At 39.8% G+C, this 20,890-nt stretch overlaps 1 protein-coding gene across 1 annotated transcript in view; it reads right to left on the bottom strand.

Annotated features, from left to right (window-relative positions):
* Positions 1–3,055: 3,055 nt before the first annotated feature.
* Positions 3,056–20,890, bottom strand: part of VWA8 (von Willebrand factor A domain containing 8) — a 399,466-nt gene continuing 381,631 nt past the window's right edge. The window contains exons 41-45 of the mRNA XM_027873608.1: positions 15,189–15,314; positions 13,105–13,263; positions 8,191–8,286; positions 7,300–7,538; positions 3,056–4,606 (exon numbers count right to left, since the gene is read on the bottom strand). Coding sequence (XP_027729409.1) covers positions 4,498–4,606; positions 7,300–7,538; positions 8,191–8,286; positions 13,105–13,263; positions 15,189–15,314 — 729 coding nt within the window. The 3' untranslated portion in view covers positions 3,056–4,497. The remainder of the gene's footprint in view (positions 4,607–7,299; positions 7,539–8,190; positions 8,287–13,104; positions 13,264–15,188; positions 15,315–20,890) is intronic.

The following is a 20,890-nucleotide window of genomic DNA, read 5'->3' as shown; positions in this document are numbered from 1 at the left end:
GAGTAGGTGTGTAATAAATATTTATTTATTGATTGATGCCCAACAGTAGCAAGGTGTGCTTTAAGATGTGTGAAGGTTCAACACTCTTTGTCTCTTTTCAGTTTCCATACTTAAACTTTAGGAAAGCATTGGACCACAAATTCTTACACTCTGAGTCTGATTCAAAACGCCACACTTGATCCTCCTTGGGGGTACAATTCTGATGAATTACTCCTGCCTGTTGGGGGTCCAAACACTCTGCGCCTCCTCCAAAATTCCCCACAGCTCAGCAGCTCTTCTCTAAGCCCGTTAGAAGATGGGCAAAGGCCTCAGTGAAAAATGTCTTGGTAGTTGCGGCTCCTGCCATGGTTTGTTGGACTGAGAGATCCAGATGATGTGGCCTGTGATTCTTCTGAGCTTGAAAGACTGTAATAAGGTTTGATATAGCGGAACACAACGTTCCCTCTGGCCTCTGGCCCCAAGACAGCTCCAATGTGCGTTTCATCCTTCCTCCTCCATCTCCTGCAAGGAGCCAAATACCGCAAGTGCCATTCTATTTTAGAATTATGTAACACTGGCATTCTAAAACAAACTGCCCTGCTGTGCACCAACAGATGCTCTCTCTGTTTAAAGGGTAGCGACCCGTTGGCATTTAGTCTTGGAAAACAGCATCAGATCATTCGCAACTTGAGCTGTGTGCTTGCCAAGCAGTTTCCCCTCTCTCTAGGGAGACTTTTTTTTTTGTTTACCAGGATTTAACAACTTGAAAAAAAAAAAGCACAATTGCTCATTGTTCAGCAGGAGCACAAAGGTCACGTGGGCTTTTGGTGCACGGTGGTTTTCCACTGCCCCCCCTCCCCTTCTTCTATTTGATTCCCTCGGTGGGGAGCTGCAGATTCTGTAATTATCATTTTTTTAAAGCAGCAAAGAGGAAGGTAAACAAACTTCGGTACCTAATGCTGAAGAGAAGTCTCTACTCAGCCCCAGGGTAAAATCACCTTGCCCACTTCTTACCCTGTGTCCTGCCTCTGTGAAGGCCATTGAGATGGCTTATCTTGGACAAACACAGGATGCATATGAGAATGCCACATAAATGCACTGGGTACGGAAAGCAGGAGATGGTTTATCATTCTGTAATATGTTGGTGGGCTTCTGAGGACATCAAGAGAAACTCTACTAAGCTGTGTGGCTCTTGCCAGATGTGCTGAGGACATAAGCCAAGCCCCTGATCCTGAAATATATACATTTTTTCACACATTTTCCACAAGAAACAAAAATGGATAAATAGGAAAGAATTCCTTAACATTACCTGCAGTTATATACATATATATACTATGTATATATGTATTTGTGTGTGTATATCTATCTATATATATACACGTACATATATATCTATATGTATGTGTTTTACCATAGCAAGACTTTTCTTTAAATTGGTAGCAAATAAGACTTTTTATCCAAGTGTTTTAAAATACCCTATAAATGTCACTGTGTGGGCCAATTTAAAATCAGTGAATTTTAAAATACTGTAATAAAATAGCCTGTTGTATTCAATTTGCCAGATGATGCAGGGACATTTAACCCTGCATGGGCCTTGACCCCAGAGAAACATTATGCATAATAGGGATATGAATGACTTGTAGACTTGTTCTGGTAGCTACTTTTCATGGAAAAAAAATGCTACCAAAAAGCCCTATTTGCTATTCCCCCAGACCCTCGGGTTCCTCTGCTGTTTGGAATCATTTACATTTCTTTCCATGTCCCCATCGGTGAGAAGTGGAAGCACGGTTTGAGCTCTCTGAAATTGGCCAGCGCTTAGGCCAGAACTCCTACTCTCCCTTGCTTGTCTTTTACAAATGTCTTAGAATACTGTATGTGGAAAGATCACCTTCTAAATGGAAGTCTGGCATTTGAAGTCCTGCTGCTTGTTTTCAGAAAAATATTGCTGACCACAAAAGAGCTCTCCACCTCTGACATTTCATAGGAAGCTGCTATAAAGAATGATTCACATGAAATAGATGAGGCTCTTATACAGTATTTCTTATACTGGGCTTAGAGTTCTGTTTTTAACTTAGCTCTCAGAGTGAACACAAAAGACTCCAGGGCGGATACTTAGCATACATTGTGGCTACTCTTTACCCCCCCCCCCCCCCACAAGGTATAACAATGAATCTTCTCAGCTTTTTGTGAATACTCTACTAAAACAGAGGTTTAGACTTCTTGGCATGGAAAAGCCCTGAGGTCCAGACAATAAGAAATACTTATGAATAAGCTTATAATTAAATACATTCAGAAATAAATGCATAAGCTTTGGGTGACGGCAGAAGTGGGAAAAAACTATCCCCCTCCCAATCCTTCTCCATTAAGAAAACAAGAAAGAGGTCATTTCTCCACAGGGCAGGATTTCAAATGAGGTGCGGGAGGGGGAGACAATTACTAGAGGAAAGTTTTGGCTCCTGCAGTTTATATGGTTCTAAATAGTCAAGACCAGATTCCGGCTCTCCCCCCCCCCCCCCCCCCCCATTTCTTTAGCTGCTCAGAGGCCCAATTCCCAAAGGCTTATCCGGTCAATGACATTGTGGTAAGTGGGCAATTTAGGGTAGACTGTAGTCCAGAAGGACACCCACCGGGGCTACAAGCTAACTGCCAAAGTTCATCACTGAAGCTGGAAGCAGTTGGTTACTGGGCAGTTCTGATTAAACTGACTAGCAAAGCAGTTTAAGGGCCTCTCTCTTGCCTCCTAGGGAACCCTTAATGTGTCTGGCTGAGGGTGGCAGGCAAGCTGAGAGGTATCCAGGGGTAGCTGTAATGATGCCTAACTAGTATGTGCAGAGGTATAGTTCAAGGAGAGGCTGCAGAAAATGACCACCGAAGGCACCACTGTTCATTCTGGAAAAAAGGGAATCTGTCTTAAAGTACAAATGAGAAAGCAGCAGCAGCAGCAGCCCTCCAGTGCACAAACCCACAGGATGATTCTCAAAGGCTAGAAGCCTTCCCTCCACTGGATACTGTGGCAGCCTCAGGCCTGGGAGCTGGACGGCGGGCATAGAGTCTGGCAACAGCAACAACAACAAAACACATTAGAAACTGGATTCCTTTTTATTGTACAGTCAATTATGGAGGGTGGACCACACGGGCCTGACATTCTTCCCAGACCCTTAGGCTTAATTAAGAAGACATAATAAGCTATATACAACTTCAATTCCTGTTAGATTTTAAGGTTACATTATTTATAGGCCCTTGTTTTCCCAACTCAGGATGAAAATGCATAGACGTGTACCCCCTGACTTCAGGGTCAGCGGTGAACTAAGGCTGTTTTACTAACGGGGGCGCCCAGTTCTTGCTGCAGGGCTGGACTTTGCTGCAGAAGTTACATCTGGCTGGTTGGGAAAGGTCAACCAGCTGAATGAGGCAAGAAAAGGCACCCAGCGTGAGGATGCTTCCATCCTTCCACAGGAAAGGGGCCTGACTGTTCCTGGGGGCCTCTAGTAGCCTGGCATGTGGTTAGTTTCCTTCATGCCTTCTTCTGGGGATGTAACTTCCTCCTTATGTGAACTGTCTCCTGAAATAATGTTTTTCACGTAGACAGATATCATTACAAGTTTCACATTTTGCATACCTAAATTAAGTAGTGGAAAGAGTTTTTGTGAAGAATCAATGAGACAGGAAGAAGTTATATGGGGCAGGGAACCAGTGACAATAAATGTTCGTTGAATTAATTAACTCTTCTCTCCTAGTCCCTCCACTTCCCATCCCCTAGGTGCTAAACAGAATAGGACACTGGGTCTCAAACGTTTCATTGGAGAGTCACAGTAGTATAACCTTTTCAAGTTTATGTGGGTAAAAAAGGCAATCTAAGAGTCCTTGTATTCCTTCTGACTATATTTAAGAAAAGAGACTTACGGAGAGAATCAAGCCTTTTCTAAAATTTTCCTGTTAGAAGGCTATCTTCAGTCAGTTTCACTGGCTGAACACTGCATCATCCCACACTAAGACTGTAACTCTCTTGTTCTCAGGAACTCAAGGGGCTGAGGAGAACTGAGTGAGAAAAGGGGTGGCAGGAATTAGTGGACAAGAGCAGGCTGGGTTGGACATGGGATGACTTGCATTTCCCTAATTCAGAGTGTGGGGTCAGTTCAGTTTGATATGGTTACTTTGTGTAGAGATGGATTTGTCACTTCACTTAGGAAAGCAAAGAGAAATTGCTCTTCTTTCAACAGGCTCCTGGCCTATAATTCTCAGCTGTCTTCCTTTGCTCCTAGCCCTCTGCCAAATACAGATCAACTAAATTCTTGAACTTTAATGAATGACTGTAAATTTCTATAGGCAAGCCCCACACCTCTGTCTTTTAGAATTCTGACTAGGGAATAATTATTTAAAGCGACTTGGGAAAATACAGATTAAAATGTTCCACCATTCCTTCTTTGTTGAGAAGCAGACCTTTTCAGAGGGGTACACGTTCTTCCTTTAATTTACCTCTTGTAGTGGCTAAGCTAGAGGGCCCATAAAGGACCCTTCTTAGACACTGGACAACATGGTAGAAGTGAAGATCTGCTGCAGAATTTGAGGGATCTCCTTGGTATCCATGGCAACAAAGGAACGGCCTGCTGGTAGAGTTTTCTGAAGCCTGTGGGTTTAGAATGGGAAAGAAAATTACCAACGCAGATTGGGCCTCCCTTTCCTCTGCCAGCCTCAGCAACTCAGAGTCCTCAGAGTTTTTTTAAAAAAAGGAAGTTTTTACTTTCTAATACCTGGCCAGTTACCGGACATTCATCGAGCTGTCAGTAGGGATAAAGGGCTTGGGAAAGCAGTGAGAGGAACCACTGAAATGGGGGAGGACCTGGCCTAAGGGTCTTTTCAGTAAGACAAAGAGCCTCTTTCAAAGGATTTCCTTTCATTTATTATAGTCACTGTTTCTCTTGTTTGAAATTCTCTCCTTAGAGGACTGGATTAACTCAGCTGATCCAGTGGCCATCATGGAGTTTATTCTCAGAATTTTTAACTGTCCTTCAAAAAAAAAATTGTAGTCCCACTTCAAGGATCATTTTGTTACATCCTGTTGTATAATGCCTGAGGAGCAGTTTTCATTTTCTATCCGCTATGAAGTAGCCTGGCAGAGTGGAGAGAGCACTGGCCTTGGATTCTGAAGCACTGGATTCCAATCCCGATATGGACATTTGTTAACTGTATACGCATGGGTAAGCTCAGGTGCTTCACCCCTAAAACGAGGATGATTATACTTGTACTACTTCCTTCCAGTGCTGCTGTGAGGGAGGGCTTTATAAATATGGTTTATTTTGGTTACTTAGGGACTCAGGTGACATTGGCTTAGAAAGATGAACATTTCAATTCAATTCAATTCAAAACATTTACTGAGCACGCAGGATATGAAAGGCATAGTATTGGGTACTGGAAATAAAGAGGTGAAGATGAAAAAGGACACAATCACTTCACCTCAAGAAACTTAATAATTTATCAGAGTTAGGACCTGAACGCAGGTTCTCTGTATCCAAATCCTGTGCTCCTTCCATTATACCACACTGCCACCATTTGAGGAGGTTAGGATCATTTTAAGAGCTGCAGGAAATAGGAAGAGTCCTCCTGGAAAAGGTGGACCACCTAAGAGCTGGATTTCAATAGGAGATGATGTGGAGGGGGGAAGAAAGAACAGAGGGTGCCATGCATGAAATCACAGAGCTGGGACAGGCTGGGATATTGGGGATCAACAGTCCCCTCGTACATTTCGGTAGTGGTGTAGAATGTGAAAAGCAGAGTGTCAAGAATGGCCTAGAATAGTGAATATAAAGAATAATGAAATAAAGCTAGAAAGGAGTGCTGAAGCTAAATCGTAGAGGCCCTTGAATGTAGTCTGAGGAATCTGTGTGTTATGTGGGAACCATTACAGGGAACCACAGGAGAGTTCTCTACAAGGCAGCATGGTGATGAGACCTGTATTCTAGGAAGAAGAGAAACTGGAAGCAGGGAGACCAACTAGCCTGGGACTCAGGACCAGACCCACAGAATTGGGTATAGAGGTGACACTGAAGGTGAAGTCCTCTCTTGGAGGTGGGCAGAATTGATGCGGGTCAAAAATAGAGTTTGGGAGTGCTTCTACACTTGCATGGTAGAAAAAAGGAAGACTAGCCAGTAAAAGAGACTGGGAAGCAATAGTCAGAGAAGAAAGAGAACCAGGAGGAAGTGGTGCCTACCAAAGGAGGGCATGGTCAATAGGATCCACTACTGGGGAACGGTAAAGAATGATGAGGATTCAGAAGAACATCAAGATTTATTCATCAGGAAGTCATAGGCAACCCTGCACTGGTAGAGAGGAAAGTCAGATTTCATTAGGTTGAGAAGTGGGGAAATTAATAATAATAATAATAATAATAATAATAATAATAATAATAATAATAATGATAATTCACACAGTGCTTTAAGGCTTACAAAGTGCTTACACATATTATCTCATTTGAGAGATAGGTGAGAAGTAGGTGTTATTATTATCCCCATTTTACAGACAAGGAAACCAACAGAGATATAAAGTGACTTGTCCAGGGTCACATGACTAGTATCAGACTGTGGCAGGATTTGAACTTTCCACTGTACCACTGAAGGGTGATTAGGAAATTCAGGCAATGAGAAGTATAACAAGTGAGTGGAGAAGACATATGGAATAAGAGAGTCAAGTGAAGTTTTTTTTTTTTTTTTAAGGACAGGGAAGACCTGAGGATATTTGTAGACATAAGGGAAGGATAAAGTAGAAAGGCAGAGATTAAAAAGATGACAGAAAGAGAGAAGGGATGATTAATTCATTCAACAATTATTAGTTATTAAGTTATTAAGGCCTACTATGTGTCAGGCACTATGGTACTGGAGATACAAAGACAAAAATGGACAGTCCCTGCTTTCATTACATTCTATCTGGGGAGCCAACAGAAACACACATGCTACATACACATATACATATATTTATACATACACACCTGTATGTGATATGCTTACATATACAAATATATATATTAATACATATATGCATTAGACATTCAATTATATATTATAATATATACTTACACATACAAATATATATTCATATATATTTCTATAGAGATGAATAAATACAAGGTAATATTTTGGGGAAGGCATTAGCAGCTAGGGAGATCAGCAAGGGTTTCATGAATATGTGTAAGGTGGCGTATGAGTTGAGGTTTGACAGAAAGTAGGGGCTAAGAGACAGAGGTGAAGAGGGTGTGCATTCCAGGCATGATAGACAGATGAAACATTTCACAGACATTTCCTTTGTTTGATTCTATAAACACATACCTTACTGCTTGGTCACCTAAAGATCCAATGAATATTGCAAAAGCGTTTACTTGGGGATTGGCTGTCAAAGCCCTGGCGAAGCTCACTGGGGGTATGCCGTATCGTTCCAGGTTAGCATCACTCAGGACAATGACAAAGTACTCATCAGCATCCTCTTTGGCAATCTCATTGATGGCATGTTCTGTTCCTTCTAAAGTATGGTCTCCACTCATGCAGAACTGTGTATGCGCGTGCATTGTCTATGAGCAGAAGACAGGGATCAAAAATCTTGGTGAAGAAGCCCCTTTAAATAAAGGACATTTTCAAACACCAGTTATGGGTGTGTACCCTCTATTACCATGGATACTAAGGATTTGATGTGCTTGCACTACTTCTGTGAAAGATCCTTGAGAAGCTACATGATATATGATATACGAGTTCTCAAATTGTTTCCTCTTGGCCATAGGGATAGAGGAAAATTACCTCCTTTTCTGCTTTGTTTTTTTGGGCAACTACTCCAAGTGTATTTGTTCTTTCTATCTATGGTTAGAGGCTATTCACAGAATTACAAAATTTGATGTGAAAGAGAGCTTGAGAGAAAACTCAATGTATTTCCCCTTTCCTTTCTTCTCCCTGGATCTAGGACCTCAGATAAGTCACAGAAACAGGGTTCTAAGTTGACTGAGCTGAGAGTAGAAGATGGACTATGATGACTTTGGATTTAGATTCTCTTAGCTAGAGGCCCAGGATAGGGTGAAATACATTGTACCTAAGGCGGTGCGTTAACATTGGAAAATAAAAAAATTCCTGTTTACATCTCTTCTTCATTGTATATTTTTAGTGACCAAAACACACTTTCTGTAGATCTACAGAAGCCTTCAGTACACAGAAGAATCCTCAGAATGTCTTTACCTTCAGAACCTGAAGTCTTTCCTTATTGTTCTTAGGGATTTTATCCAATGGAACCAGGTTAACGTAACCATCTCCAGAGTGTCCAGCGATGTCATACTGCATGCAAGAGAATCAAACAATCAGAAATCGACATGTACTTTTGACCCAACTACCATCACCAGGAAATCCAAAATTAGTAGTAACAGTTCCACTTCTGGGGAATTGTGTTTAGTTCTAGGTACTACTTCTTAGGAAGAAACGTGACAAAGTCAACCATATCCAGAGAAGAATATTAAGGTTAGTGAGGGACCTGAAAACTATGCCTTAGGAAAAACTTTTGAAGGAACTGAGAATATATAGTCTGAAAAAGAGGAAACATGGGGGATGTGTATGAATATAACTGTCTTCAAAAATCTGAAGAGGTATCATCTAGAAGACAATTTTATAGACAAATAGGTTTTGGTTCAACATAAGAATTTATTAATATAATTATTGGGAAGAGGAATGAGATGTCTGATTTGGTAAAGAATTCCCTGTTCCTGTATGGCTTCAAACAGAGGGCTGATATGTACTTGCTAAGGATGTTAGAGAGAGGATTAATGTATTGGTTAGGGAACTGGATTAAACGACACCTAAACTCTCATCTAAATCTATGATTCTATGACTAGTCGCGTGGAGCTAGTTAGGTGATGGCACCTATAAGGCATACTGTAGCTTCTGGTTGGCTATTTCAAGTATAGGGATGACATAAGATGATGTTCCAGGCACCTTCAGGCAACTTTGGAATAAAAAAAATTAAGAAACACCAGTATCAATCAACAAATATTTACTGAGTATCTACTTTGTATAAGGCCACAAGAGATAGAAAGACACGTAGGGCATGGTCTCTAAGTGACAAAATATTCATAGAAGTACTTTTTACAGTTGTACAATATACACAATATGCATTCATTGATTGGGCAATGGATGAACAAACTGTGGTATATGAATATAATTATGTCATAAGAAATGATGACTATAAGGAATTGGTAGATACATGGGAAGACTTGCAAGTCAAACCAGAAGAACAATATATGTGACTGAAAATAATGTGAATGAAAACATCAAAAAAATATTCGAATTCAGCTTTCAATGCAGTGGCCAAACTTGATCAAACGAACCAATGATAAAATATATCTTTCTCCTCTCAGCAGAGTGAGGAAAACCTGTGTGCATATTTCTCCTCAGACACTTACTACCCTTGTGACTCTGGGCAAATCCTACCTGCTTCCAGCTTCAGTTTTCTCATCTGCACCCACCTCCCAGGGCTGTTGTGAGGACCAAATGAGATAACAAGTGGAAGCTACTTTGAAAGCAAGCTCTACATAAATCCTGGCGGCTGTTATCATTATCTCTTCTCTCGTTCCTCACACTTCTGGTATCTGAAGGATAGCGCTGTGAGCAGAGGCATTATGGATCTGCACCACCACTCTCCCAGCCAGCCAGGTTTGTAACCTTCGTGTGTGTCCTCCTCGACTCCTTTCCTACATCTGTCCAATCTGCCTCCATGATATCTTTTGCAGCTGATCCCTCCTCACGGCTTACATGGACACCGACCTAATTCAGGCCTTCATCCCCTCCATCCTGGATTACTGCCCGGGAGGTAGTGCTATGCTTATCTCAATTGGTTGCTACTGTTCAGTTGTTTCATGTCCAACTCTTCATTACACTATTTGGGTTTTTTTTGGGAAAGGTACATGAGTGTTCTGCCATTTCCTTCTCCAGCTCATTTCAAACTGAAGCAAAAAGGGTTAAATGACTTGCCCAGGGTCACACAGCCAGTATGTGTCTGAGGTCAGATTTGAACTCAGGAAAATGAGTCTTCCTGACTCCAGGCCCAGCACTCTATCCACTGCACCACCGAGCTGCCCCCTCTCCATTTTACAGATAGGGAAGCTGAGGCAGACAGCGGTTAAGTGACTTGCTCAGGGTCACCCAGCTAGCAAGGGTCTGAGGCTGGGTTTTAAGTTAGGTCCTGACTCTATCCACTACCATGTAGCTGCCATTAGGGTGATAACAGTAGAAAAAGAAAGAATGGGAAGGATTCGAGGGCCTGCAAAAGTTACCCTTAACAAATATCCTTGAGGTCTGTCTTATTTTAAGTCTTGTATTAAGCACTAATGAAGTGATAAAATCTCTTTAAGATTCCTGTACAGAAGAATGCTGGAGGCCTTGACAAATCTGATTCAAGAGTGGCCCTAGAGGGAGCTGTTTGTAGTCCAGAGGGCACTGCTCCAAGATGGTGCCAGGCAGACTGTCTATGCTGTAGGACTTGATGCAGTAATTGGCTAAATAGGATCATAATTCACTTATGAAGAAACATGATCAGTTCCCTGAAATACAACTGGTTTTCCTACAGTGGGTGGGAATAAGTGGGCTATAAATGCATATGACTTTTTACTTCCTTTTAGCTGATGATTAAAATTCTTATTGTTCAGATGACATCAGATGAAGTTATGCAAAGCTCTCTTCCCTTTCAAACTTCTTGGCTCCCAAAAGTCTGGCCACATGCTCATTTCCCCTACTGAGGAAGATTATCGATGTCTACCCAATGCCAGAACTGCTGGTCAATGCAACCAAAAAAAAAAAAAAGGTCAATCTAGTTCTAAAAATCAGTCAGACCAATTGGTAGTGGTTTTATAGACAACATAAATAACCAAACACCTAGATCTTTTACTTTTTACAATAGTGTTTAGGCATCACAAACACCTTTCCACAGAGGTATCTTTGTAACATCTACCTCCTCCATAATTTTGTCACCTAGAAAATCCAAGTGCTGAAGATAGGTGGGGAAAATTCCATGGCAAAAAGTACTTTTTTCTTTGTGGTCCCAGTAATACTGGTCTGTAGAAGGATATTGTTTGGTCTTTGCAAACTTTCAAATGCTATATAAATGCCATTATTATTATTATTATTAGTAGTAGTAGCATCAGCAACAGCAGCAGCTATGGTGTACTGCATAAAGAGCTTTGTCTTAAGACTTGCGTTCAAGTCCTGCCTTGGATACATATCAGATATGCGAGCCTGGCAAGTCATTTAACCCGTCAGTGCTCTACGCTACACTCTAAGACGGTAACTTTTAGAGAAAGTGCTGACATGCTTTGGTAGAGGATATTTCCTCATCTGGGGGTACAGGAAATGTACTAAAATAATCTCAGGTCAGATCCTAATTCTCATTCTGATTCTTATTATTCAGGGGATGTATAATAGTGACTGAGAAGGGCTATTCAATGGTTTCTAGAAGCTTTTACTTTTCTCCTTATATGAGGGAGATATGTGATTACTGAGTGCCCAAAGGAAATAAAATGCTTAGAAGGAATGCAGAGCACTTCCAAATGTGGAACTTTCCCTATGGTTATTGCGTATGTTAAAATTCTTTTTTAAAAACCATACATTTATATTATAATCTAGCACCTAATACTTAAGAACCACAACATCACTAACAAATATCATTTGAAAATTCACCAAATCTTTCTAGGCATAAGAAAAAGTATCCAGAATAACTTCTTTTCATTCTGTAGCTCTTCCTTCTGCCATTCATCCCAATGTGGCAAACTCAATGAAAAAAATGACGACAAACCAAAACCATATATCTCATTGTTAACATTGTACTGAGCAGAGCAGCTAAATATTTCACAGTTAATTATCCCTACAATATTGCTGTTACTGTGTAGGATGGTCTTCCTGTTTTGCTCACTGCAGTTTGCATTAGTTTATAGAAGTCTTTCTGAGGTTTTTTCTGAAACCATCCTGCTCATCACGTCTTATAGCACAACTGTATTCCATCACAGTCACAACTTGCTCGATCATTCCCTAACTGATAGGTATACCTTCAATTTCTAATTCTTTGCCACCACAAAAAGAGCTGCTAGAAATAATTCTATACATATAGGTCCTTTTCCTTTTTTCTCTCTGAGATACAGAGCGAGTAGTGCTATTTCTGGGTCAAAAGGTATACACAGTTTTATGACTTTTTGGGCATAATACCAAATTGTTCTCCAGATTGGACCACTTTTTAATTCTACCAACAGTACATCATTAGTGTCTCTCTTTTTCCACATCCTCTCTAGCATTTATCGTTTTCCTCTTCTATCATGTTAGCCAATATGATAGGTGTGAGGTAGTACATCAGAGTTGTTTTAGGTTACATTTTTCTAATTGATAGTGATTTACAGCATTTTTTTTAATATGAGTATCAATAACTTTGATTTCTTCTTCTGGAAACTTCCTATTCATATCCTTTGACCATTTGTCAATTGGGGAGTGGCTCTTATTTTTACTAATTTGGCTCAGTTCCCTAAGTAATTGAGAAATGAGACCTTTATCAGAGAAACCTGCTGTAAAATTTTTTCTGCTCAGTTTCCTGATTTCATACTAATTTTGGCTGCATTAGTTTTGTTTGTGCAAAACCTTTTCATTTAATGTTATCAAAATTATCCATTTCACCTCCTGTAATGCTCTCTATTTCTTGTTTGGTCATGAACTCTTCCTTTATCAATAGATGTGATAGGTGATTTTTTTCCATGCTCCCCTAAACCTGTTATGTTTAAATCATGTACCCATTTTGAGCTCATCTTGGGATATAGTGTGAGATGCTGGTCTATGCCTGGTTTCTACCAGACTGCTTTCCAGTTTTCCCAGCAGTTTTTGTTGAAGAGTAAGTTCTTGTCCCAACAGCTTGGTGATATTATTTTTTGATGTTTAGAAATAGATAAAATGAAAGACTCAATTTCCTTACACTAATGAATCAATTTCCTGCATAGACTAGATCATCATTTTTTTTTTCATTGCTGCATGCAGCCTATATCATTGATGCATTATCATTTAACTCTTTGCCTGGTTTTGGATAAAATTTGTTGACAAATTCTTTTCAGAACTCTTTGCAGATTCAGTTACCTTGAACTTCTCTTCATAGTTCTCAAAAGCCTCCATGACCATGCAGACAGCCTCCATGGAACGCTCCAGCCGACCATCCACCCCATTAAAACGGTACATGCTGCCAGACACATCTACCAAGAGCCGAAGACGTTTGGGTTTCTGCTGAGGACTCCCAAGCTGAGAGGAAAAAAAAACCAAATCCCACAATGAACAAGTAGGAGATTCTTATAAACTAAGAAGCTCTCACTGTTCATCTTGTGAGAGATCCAGGAGAGTAAATTATGCTAGGGGTGAATACTGCTCCCTTAGCTCTCAAAGCACAAGATCTTTGTGGTGAGGGCCAGCAGGCTAACAATGACCTGGGGCTCAGATTTTACTGAGCAGCAGGTAGAAAAGTTTCTGCAGATTTTGCTTCAGAAAATGGAATCTTAGACATCTGCTTGCGGTAGCAGCCATATGGGAATGTTTTGGAATATCACAGTATTTCAAAGAGAGCCCAAGCCAACCTTGTAAAGTTAATCTACTGCAGTTAATACTTTCCCCAAAATAATAATAATAATATTAAAAAACCCTACTTCTTTTTTAATTAATGCCTCAATTCTGGCTATAGGTATAAATACCTCAGGGGAAAAACCTCACATCTGTTTTAATAATCACTGGTACAAAGGGTTTCTTCCCACCCTTTCCCACCCCAAAATCATTTTTCCTATGTGCCATAAGACGTCTGAATTCCTGAACAAAGTTGTTTGCAGAGATGGTCTGGCAAAAGGTTTAAGAAAAAAAAAAACACTTGAGTACTTCTTTTCTCTTTAGTAAACCTTATTACCCATCTCCACCAATTGCTGAACTGCTTCTTTTCTCCTCTTTCCACTATAACAAGAGAGACAAGGAAGCAACAAATCTTGTAAACTGAAATGTGAAATGCCTAGATTCAACTGAACTCTGTACTCTTCCCAGTCAATATGAAAGGTGTAAAGCAATGAGTATTGCATCTTTCCTTTAATAGACCAATTCCAAATTAATCTAGCATTGCATACTTGCTCACATATGTGAAAACTTTATAGAGAGGAGACTTAGCAAATTTAAGGAAATGTTCCCTTTTACTTCTTGGTCTATGATCTCACAACCATGGAACTTCAAATACAATGGACATTAGGCAGGGGCAGTTTGACTCAATGGTTAGTGTTTTTCTTGAAAATGGGTGTAACTCACCTAAATTAAGTACAGTAGCCATATACACTGCCATGATCAACCACCAATGACTTCAAACCATTCCTTTAAGGATATTTGATTGCTATGATGTGAGTCAGTGAAGAGAAACAACTGCCCAGAGATGTAACCGTTGTCATGCCAATGACACAGAAACAAGACTTCCCCAAACTAACAAGATACCTTCTCTGAGTCAACATTTTAGCATGCTAAGTGACTATGCAGCAATTTTGATTACTTGAGAAGATAGGAAACCACTGCTCTCTTTTGGCAGCTGAATACTTCACCCTCATTGCCTATTTTTGAGCTTGTATTACTTACATGTCATCATAGAGACAAACTTAGAGACAGAAGGGACCTCAGAGACCACTGAGCTCAACCTCATTATTTTTTAGAGATGAGGAAACTGAGGCAGACTGAGGTTAAGTGACTTGCCCAGAGTCAAACAGCTAGTAAGTGTCTGAGGCAGGATTTGAATCTCGATCTTCCTGATTCCAAGTCCAGTGACCTATGCACTAAATCTAGCAAATAATTTGTATATACTGATCATATTTCAATTAGGGAAAAGATCCTCTCTTTTACTATTTTTATCAGTCATGTTTTCAATAAAAACTTAAAAAACAAACAAACAACAGGAAGACACTAAAACTGTTATGTGTTTTTACACTGAAAATGTTTCATGTTACCACTTGTTTGGGATAATATTGCTGTCTTCAATGTTATTTTCTTCCTAATTCCTTCTTTTTTACTGCCATATTTAAATTTCATGGTTTTTCTGATGATGCTAGCAAACTGAGAAGTAAAAATAGGCGACGCCAAAGAAAGCTAGAATACACAAGACTCAATCAGTCATCAGGCTCACTTTCTGAGGTCAGCGAACCCTGAATACTTACTTCTGGCTGCATTTCTCCCCGACGTTTGTAGATTGCTTTTTCTCCAGTCAATCCATCGATTATCTTGGTATCATCTAAATCCCCACTAGGTTGGTGTCTCAGCCATTGTCGCTCTTTACCTTTGGCCTAAAATGACAAAATACACATGCCACATAAGACCTATTTAACTGTGTAGGTATATGTCTACATCTTTACGTAGAGTAAAAGAGCAGTACACACACAGGGCATTTTCAATAACTGATGGTCACCTTGGCTTAACTCACTGAAACTTGAACACTTTCATAAATAGACTGGCTTCTTCTACAATGAGATTTATTTCTACTGACAAAGAATATGTTCTTTCTGACGATTCTGTCAGTTTTAATGGTTTTCACATATGGTACTTTAATCTGAATGATGAAATGTTAACATTTAAAGCACACATGAACTAGAAAATAGCATGCAAATGAACCCCTGGAGAAATGTACAATATGAAGAGATGTAACAGAGAAGCATTTGTTCTGGGTCTTCTATCACACTGCTCTTGGAAAATTTATTAAGTAAAAAAGCAAGAATTTACTAAAATTATCTATGAGTAACTACAGTGGAGTCATGGTACTAAAAGTTCTTCCATTAGTAAATAATTCACAATTGGAAGTTCTCTATGACTTACCCTGAAAATTATTAACAGCTGAAAACAGTGGTACGGACATATTTTGTGAACTGAGTTTATGTTTGTTCTGTTACATTAACTGATACATTGAATTATTTTTCATATTTTCAACATCTTCCAATAATCGCAATAATATGCTGAAATAATTTGCAAGAAGAATTCAGTTATTTCCCATGTAAAAGAGAATAAAATGATAGCTAAATAACAGTGACTATACCAACTCAATTAAATATAAAACTATAATATACATAAATGGGGTTTCCAAAAGTCTTACTACAGCTTTTTTTGGGGCTCAGAGTATGCTGTTCACTTCCCCTACATCTCCTAGAATGGCTATAGAGCATAGCAAAAACCTAGGCTGGCATCAGGGTACATTTGAGGATCCTAGAGGCACTGAAGCTGGTCTGGTATTTGAGGATTAAACACCACCCCAAGGTTAGTGTGTGACTGACCAGAGTGAGTGACTCAAGGTTCCCACTGTACATGCTAGCATGTTCTAAAGAAAGTTATGAGGATGATAATTTTTACAGTATGGGACTAATCAATCAATCAGTTAAGTATTTATTCAGGGCTTTCTACGTGTGAAACACTGTGCTAAGTGCTATGGACACAAAGAAAAAGCAAAATAGTCCTTGCTACCAAGGAGCTTACATTCTAATGGGGGAGACAATTTATATAAATCAGAACTTACAAATTAAATAGAATAGATAGAAGGCAACCGCGGAGAGGATGGGATTAACGGCTGGGGGACCAGAAAAAGCCTCCCAGAGGAAGCTGCCCTGGAGTTGGGTCTTAAAGGAAGCCAGGGATTCTAAGAGTCACAGTCTGGGAGGGAGAATTCCCAGACATGAGGAATATCATCTACTGCAAAGACACAGAAAGGAGATGAAGTATTATGTTACAGGATCAGAAACAAGCCAGTATGGCTGGATCCTACAGTGCAGGGAGGACAAGAGGATAGAAGACTGCAAAGGTAGGAAGGCATAAGGGTTCAGAAAGGACGCTGAAAGACTTGCTCTATTCCCATATTCATTCTGGGCTTGTTTGTTTAGCTCTAAAATGAGGATCTGCACATGACTATTAAAGCACAGGGAATAATAACAGTGTGCTAGCTGGTTACACATGGACCTTGGAAAGGTGGTCATCTTTAACTCAATTGAGTAAGCATTTAATTAAACACCTGTTGTGTTCTGGGCAATGTTAATAGGTGCTACGGATACACAAACAAAAATAAAAGTCCCTGCCCTCAAGGAGCTTGGTGGGGAGAGAGGGCAGAACGCAGGACAACTCATACACAGAGAAGCCAATACAAAGTAGACTCAAAATAAACTTAAGTAATTTTGGAGAGCATTTAACAACTGGGAGGTGGGGATGAGGAGCGACTTCATGCAGGAGGTGGTACCTGAGCTGAGTTTTGAAGGGAACTAGGGATTCCAAGAAGTAGAAAAGAGTGTGTGTGTGTGTGTGTGTGTGTGTGTGTGTGTGTGTGTGTGTGTGAGAAAAGCCTGTACAATGGCATGGCACTGGGAGATGGATTATTATGTTCAGTTAGAAGGCCATTTTGGCTGAAACATAGACTGTGTGAGGAGGAACAGTGGGACAGCAATCTGGAAAGACAGTCTAGAGGAAAACTGTAAAAGGTTTTAATGCCAAATAAAGGAGATTATGTTTCATTCTAGAGGCAAGAGGCGGTTATTAAAGATTTCTGGGCAGGAGTTACATGGTGGAAACCATGCATTAAGAATGATCAATTTGGTAGCAGACAATACCAATCCGATGGCAGAAAGGGAAGAATTAAGAATCTGCTTGATGAGGGTGAAGGGTGAGAGTGTAAAAGCCAGCTTGAAGCTTAACATCAAAAAAACTAAGATCCCAAAACTGGTCCCAATCACTGCCTGGCAAATAAAGGGAGAAAAAAAGGAAGCAGGGTCAGATTTTATGTTCTTGGGCTCCAAGATCACTGCAGATGGTGGCTGCAGCCATGAAATTAAAAGATGCTTATTCCTTGGAAGGAAAGCTATGGCAAATCTGGACAACATAGTAAAAAGAAGAGACATTACCTTGCTGACAAAGGTCCCTATAGTCAAAGCTATGGTTTTTTCCAGTAGCAATGTATGGCTGTGAGAACTGGACTATAAGGAAAGTTGAGTGCCACAGACTCAATGCTTTCAAATTGTGGTGCTGGAGAAGACTTTTGAGAATCACTTGGGCAGCAAGGAGATCAAATCAGTCAATACTTAAAGAAATTAATTCGGACTATTCATTGATGCTGAAGCTTAAATTCTTTGGCTACATAATGAGAAGATGCTATGCTAGGTGTTGTAAGGAAGGCAAAAGCAGGGTAAGATATGGTTTTCTATAATCAGACAATAATTATGTGCTAAGCTGTGTTACTGACTTCTAAAGGGATATGTAAGCAAACAGATCAGAGATTGTATGCCTCAGTGGTAAGGGAAATCAAAGGAAGGGAAAGATCACTCTGGGATTGAATAAATAGAATAAGGTTTCCTCTAGGAGGTAAATTTGGAGCTGAGTTGTGAAAGATGTGTAGGATTTGGACTCCTAGAGAGGTCACATGATTTTGTATGACAAATGTTCTATTATATTGCATTAAAGTAGCAGTTTTCAAACTTTTTGGGTCATGAGATCACTGTAACAGGGCAAAGATCTTATAAAATATCTACTGAAACCTCACATGTTATGGTGAATATAAAAAGTGATGTGATACTTTCTCTAAATAACCAGTTTAGAAAGGGCTTGCTCCCACAAAAAGTCCTTCTCCTGTGTCATCACAGAGGGCAATAGTGCTGGGCTCTCTAAGATTATATCAGCAAGGCATAAATAAGCTCTACCAGGCTAAGAGGTTTTCAGTATGGTCTCAGCAACCAGTTGTGTCTACTTTCTGTGGAACAAACTAGCTAATAGGGAAAGGCCCATTATTGGTAGACATGATGTATGGTGATGGTTTTTTTTGGTCTTGAGAGCCTATGAAACAAATAAACAAAAAAGAAGCAAAATGTACCCTGATCTTACATATTTCACACACTCACCCCTCCCCCTTTTTCTGTCACTGTATACTAAGAATCACATAGTTTTTAGACCATCTATAAATATTAACTTCTTTCTACCCTGCCCTTTTTCTGGAACCCTAGCTCCCTGGGACTGGTGGAAAACCAGTCAGACCTACCTAAATGGGATCCCTCTCCTCCCTATAAAACACTTGGGTTTCTCTGATCCAACAGCTGCCTGACCTACAGAACACAGACCCAAGAGTCCATACACCAAGTCTTGGGAACAGCTCCCCAAAAGACCATCATGGACTCCTGTTTTCTTCAGAAGCCTAGAGATCATGGTATCTGAGGTTCCATGATGCAAGCCTGGTTGTAGCCCTTCCTTTTCCTGGTCCTGGTTATTCTTGATGAGGGTATTAGAAAGGAACAAGTAGCCTTTTGCAAGTGATATTTTGCTGCAGATCTTTATCATCATACAACTGAATGAAAGATGTAGAGAACCTAAGATTCTACAGTGCTTATCATTTGTTGACTATACAAAAGCATTTGCTTTGGTAGAATTAAATGCTTCCTTAAAGGCTCTCCTTTTATAAGGCATCTCCCATGCACATATAAAAATTATACAAGATTCTGGGAAAGATATAACTTTGTTCCATGACTACTTGATTACTATCGAATGAAATTATCAAATGAAACACAGGAAGATGTATTCTTGCCACATCTGTTTGCCATGGATAATGTCCACTATGGATTCTAAAAGGAAGATGATTCCTTATAAATGGTCAGGCTGTCAAAATACTTTTTATAGATGGTACTGTGCTGATTGCTTCAGGCCCTGGAACACTGTAGAGCATACTAAATGAGATCCATAATCTGCCTAACTGAACACATAAGAAAAACTATTTGGATAAAAAAAAAATACCTATTATCCAGTCTATGATAGTCAGTTGGATAGATAACCTATAGAGCTCAATATAGAAGTTGCTGACTTAACACTGCAAATGGACAGAACTGAACAGGAGAAGGAGAGCAACCTGAATATCCTTTAGGAAATTGTAAAGTATTTTTAATTACCCTCAGTGTAATACTATAGTTTCTAAAGATGGGCAATGGAGAAGCACTTGGTAAGCACAAGCATGCTGTAGCACATTAAAAAGAATTATGCAGAAGAAGCAGTTTAAAAAGAATGTTCTTGAATAACCACATGACCAGAAAGAAATATGAGTCAGTCAAATGATAATTGATAACCATCTGCTGTTAAGACAACTGAAAGAAGCCCCCAGGCACGTTTTGTGACCGTTCCTGAAGCCTTCCATGGTGAACTCAGGGGAAGACAAGGACACATGCTGCTCAGGATGGGAAGGTATGAATGGATTATAATCTGCATTGTTGGAGGAACACCAACATTGAAGAGAACAGAGATCCAATGAAGTAAGCTTGAAAAACGCTCATTTATGTAACTTTCAATGTAAAGCCTCATTTTCTTAATCTGTAATAAAGACAGACTAATATCTATAGTGCCTACTTCATAGGCTCAAATGAGATGATGGATGTAAAATCCTCAGCAAACTTCAATGGTGTACATGTCAGTTATTATTACTGTTATTATTAGATTCACATCTGCAGTGGGGAATGCTCATTTAATCTGCTCATGCTTTTCCATGACACTCCTTCAAGACCAGCCTACTGTAGGCCAGCTGGAGAATGCTCCTGGACCATCAGAAACATGTGTAGCCACTATGAAAGCCAACGTTAGCCAAAAGTAGCCTGGTAGAGTATCAGAAGATCTATTCTTTATACTACTATCAAACCTTGGGTAAACTACTGAACAGACATCTGCCTATGGTTACCCATTCATAAATAGGTGACTATTTTTTCAGAGCACTCACTGCTATTTAATACTCCAGAATGAATGCTAGGTACTTTAATTGTCATTTGGGAGTGGATGGCTTTTTTATGTATCTGATTGGGGCTGCTCTTTGAGAAATCAGTAAATTGTTTCCTGTTGGTAAACAGTAAGGTGAAAAAAAGATTCACTC

This window comes from Vombatus ursinus, unplaced genomic scaffold (genome assembly GCF_900497805.2).
Source record: "Vombatus ursinus unplaced genomic scaffold, bare-nosed wombat genome assembly UNPS02014802.1, whole genome shotgun sequence".
NCBI classification, from domain to species: Eukaryota; Metazoa; Chordata; class Mammalia; order Diprotodontia; family Vombatidae; genus Vombatus; species Vombatus ursinus.
Note: the sequence above shows the minus strand (reverse complement) of the source record. Positions and strands in the feature narration are given on the sequence as shown.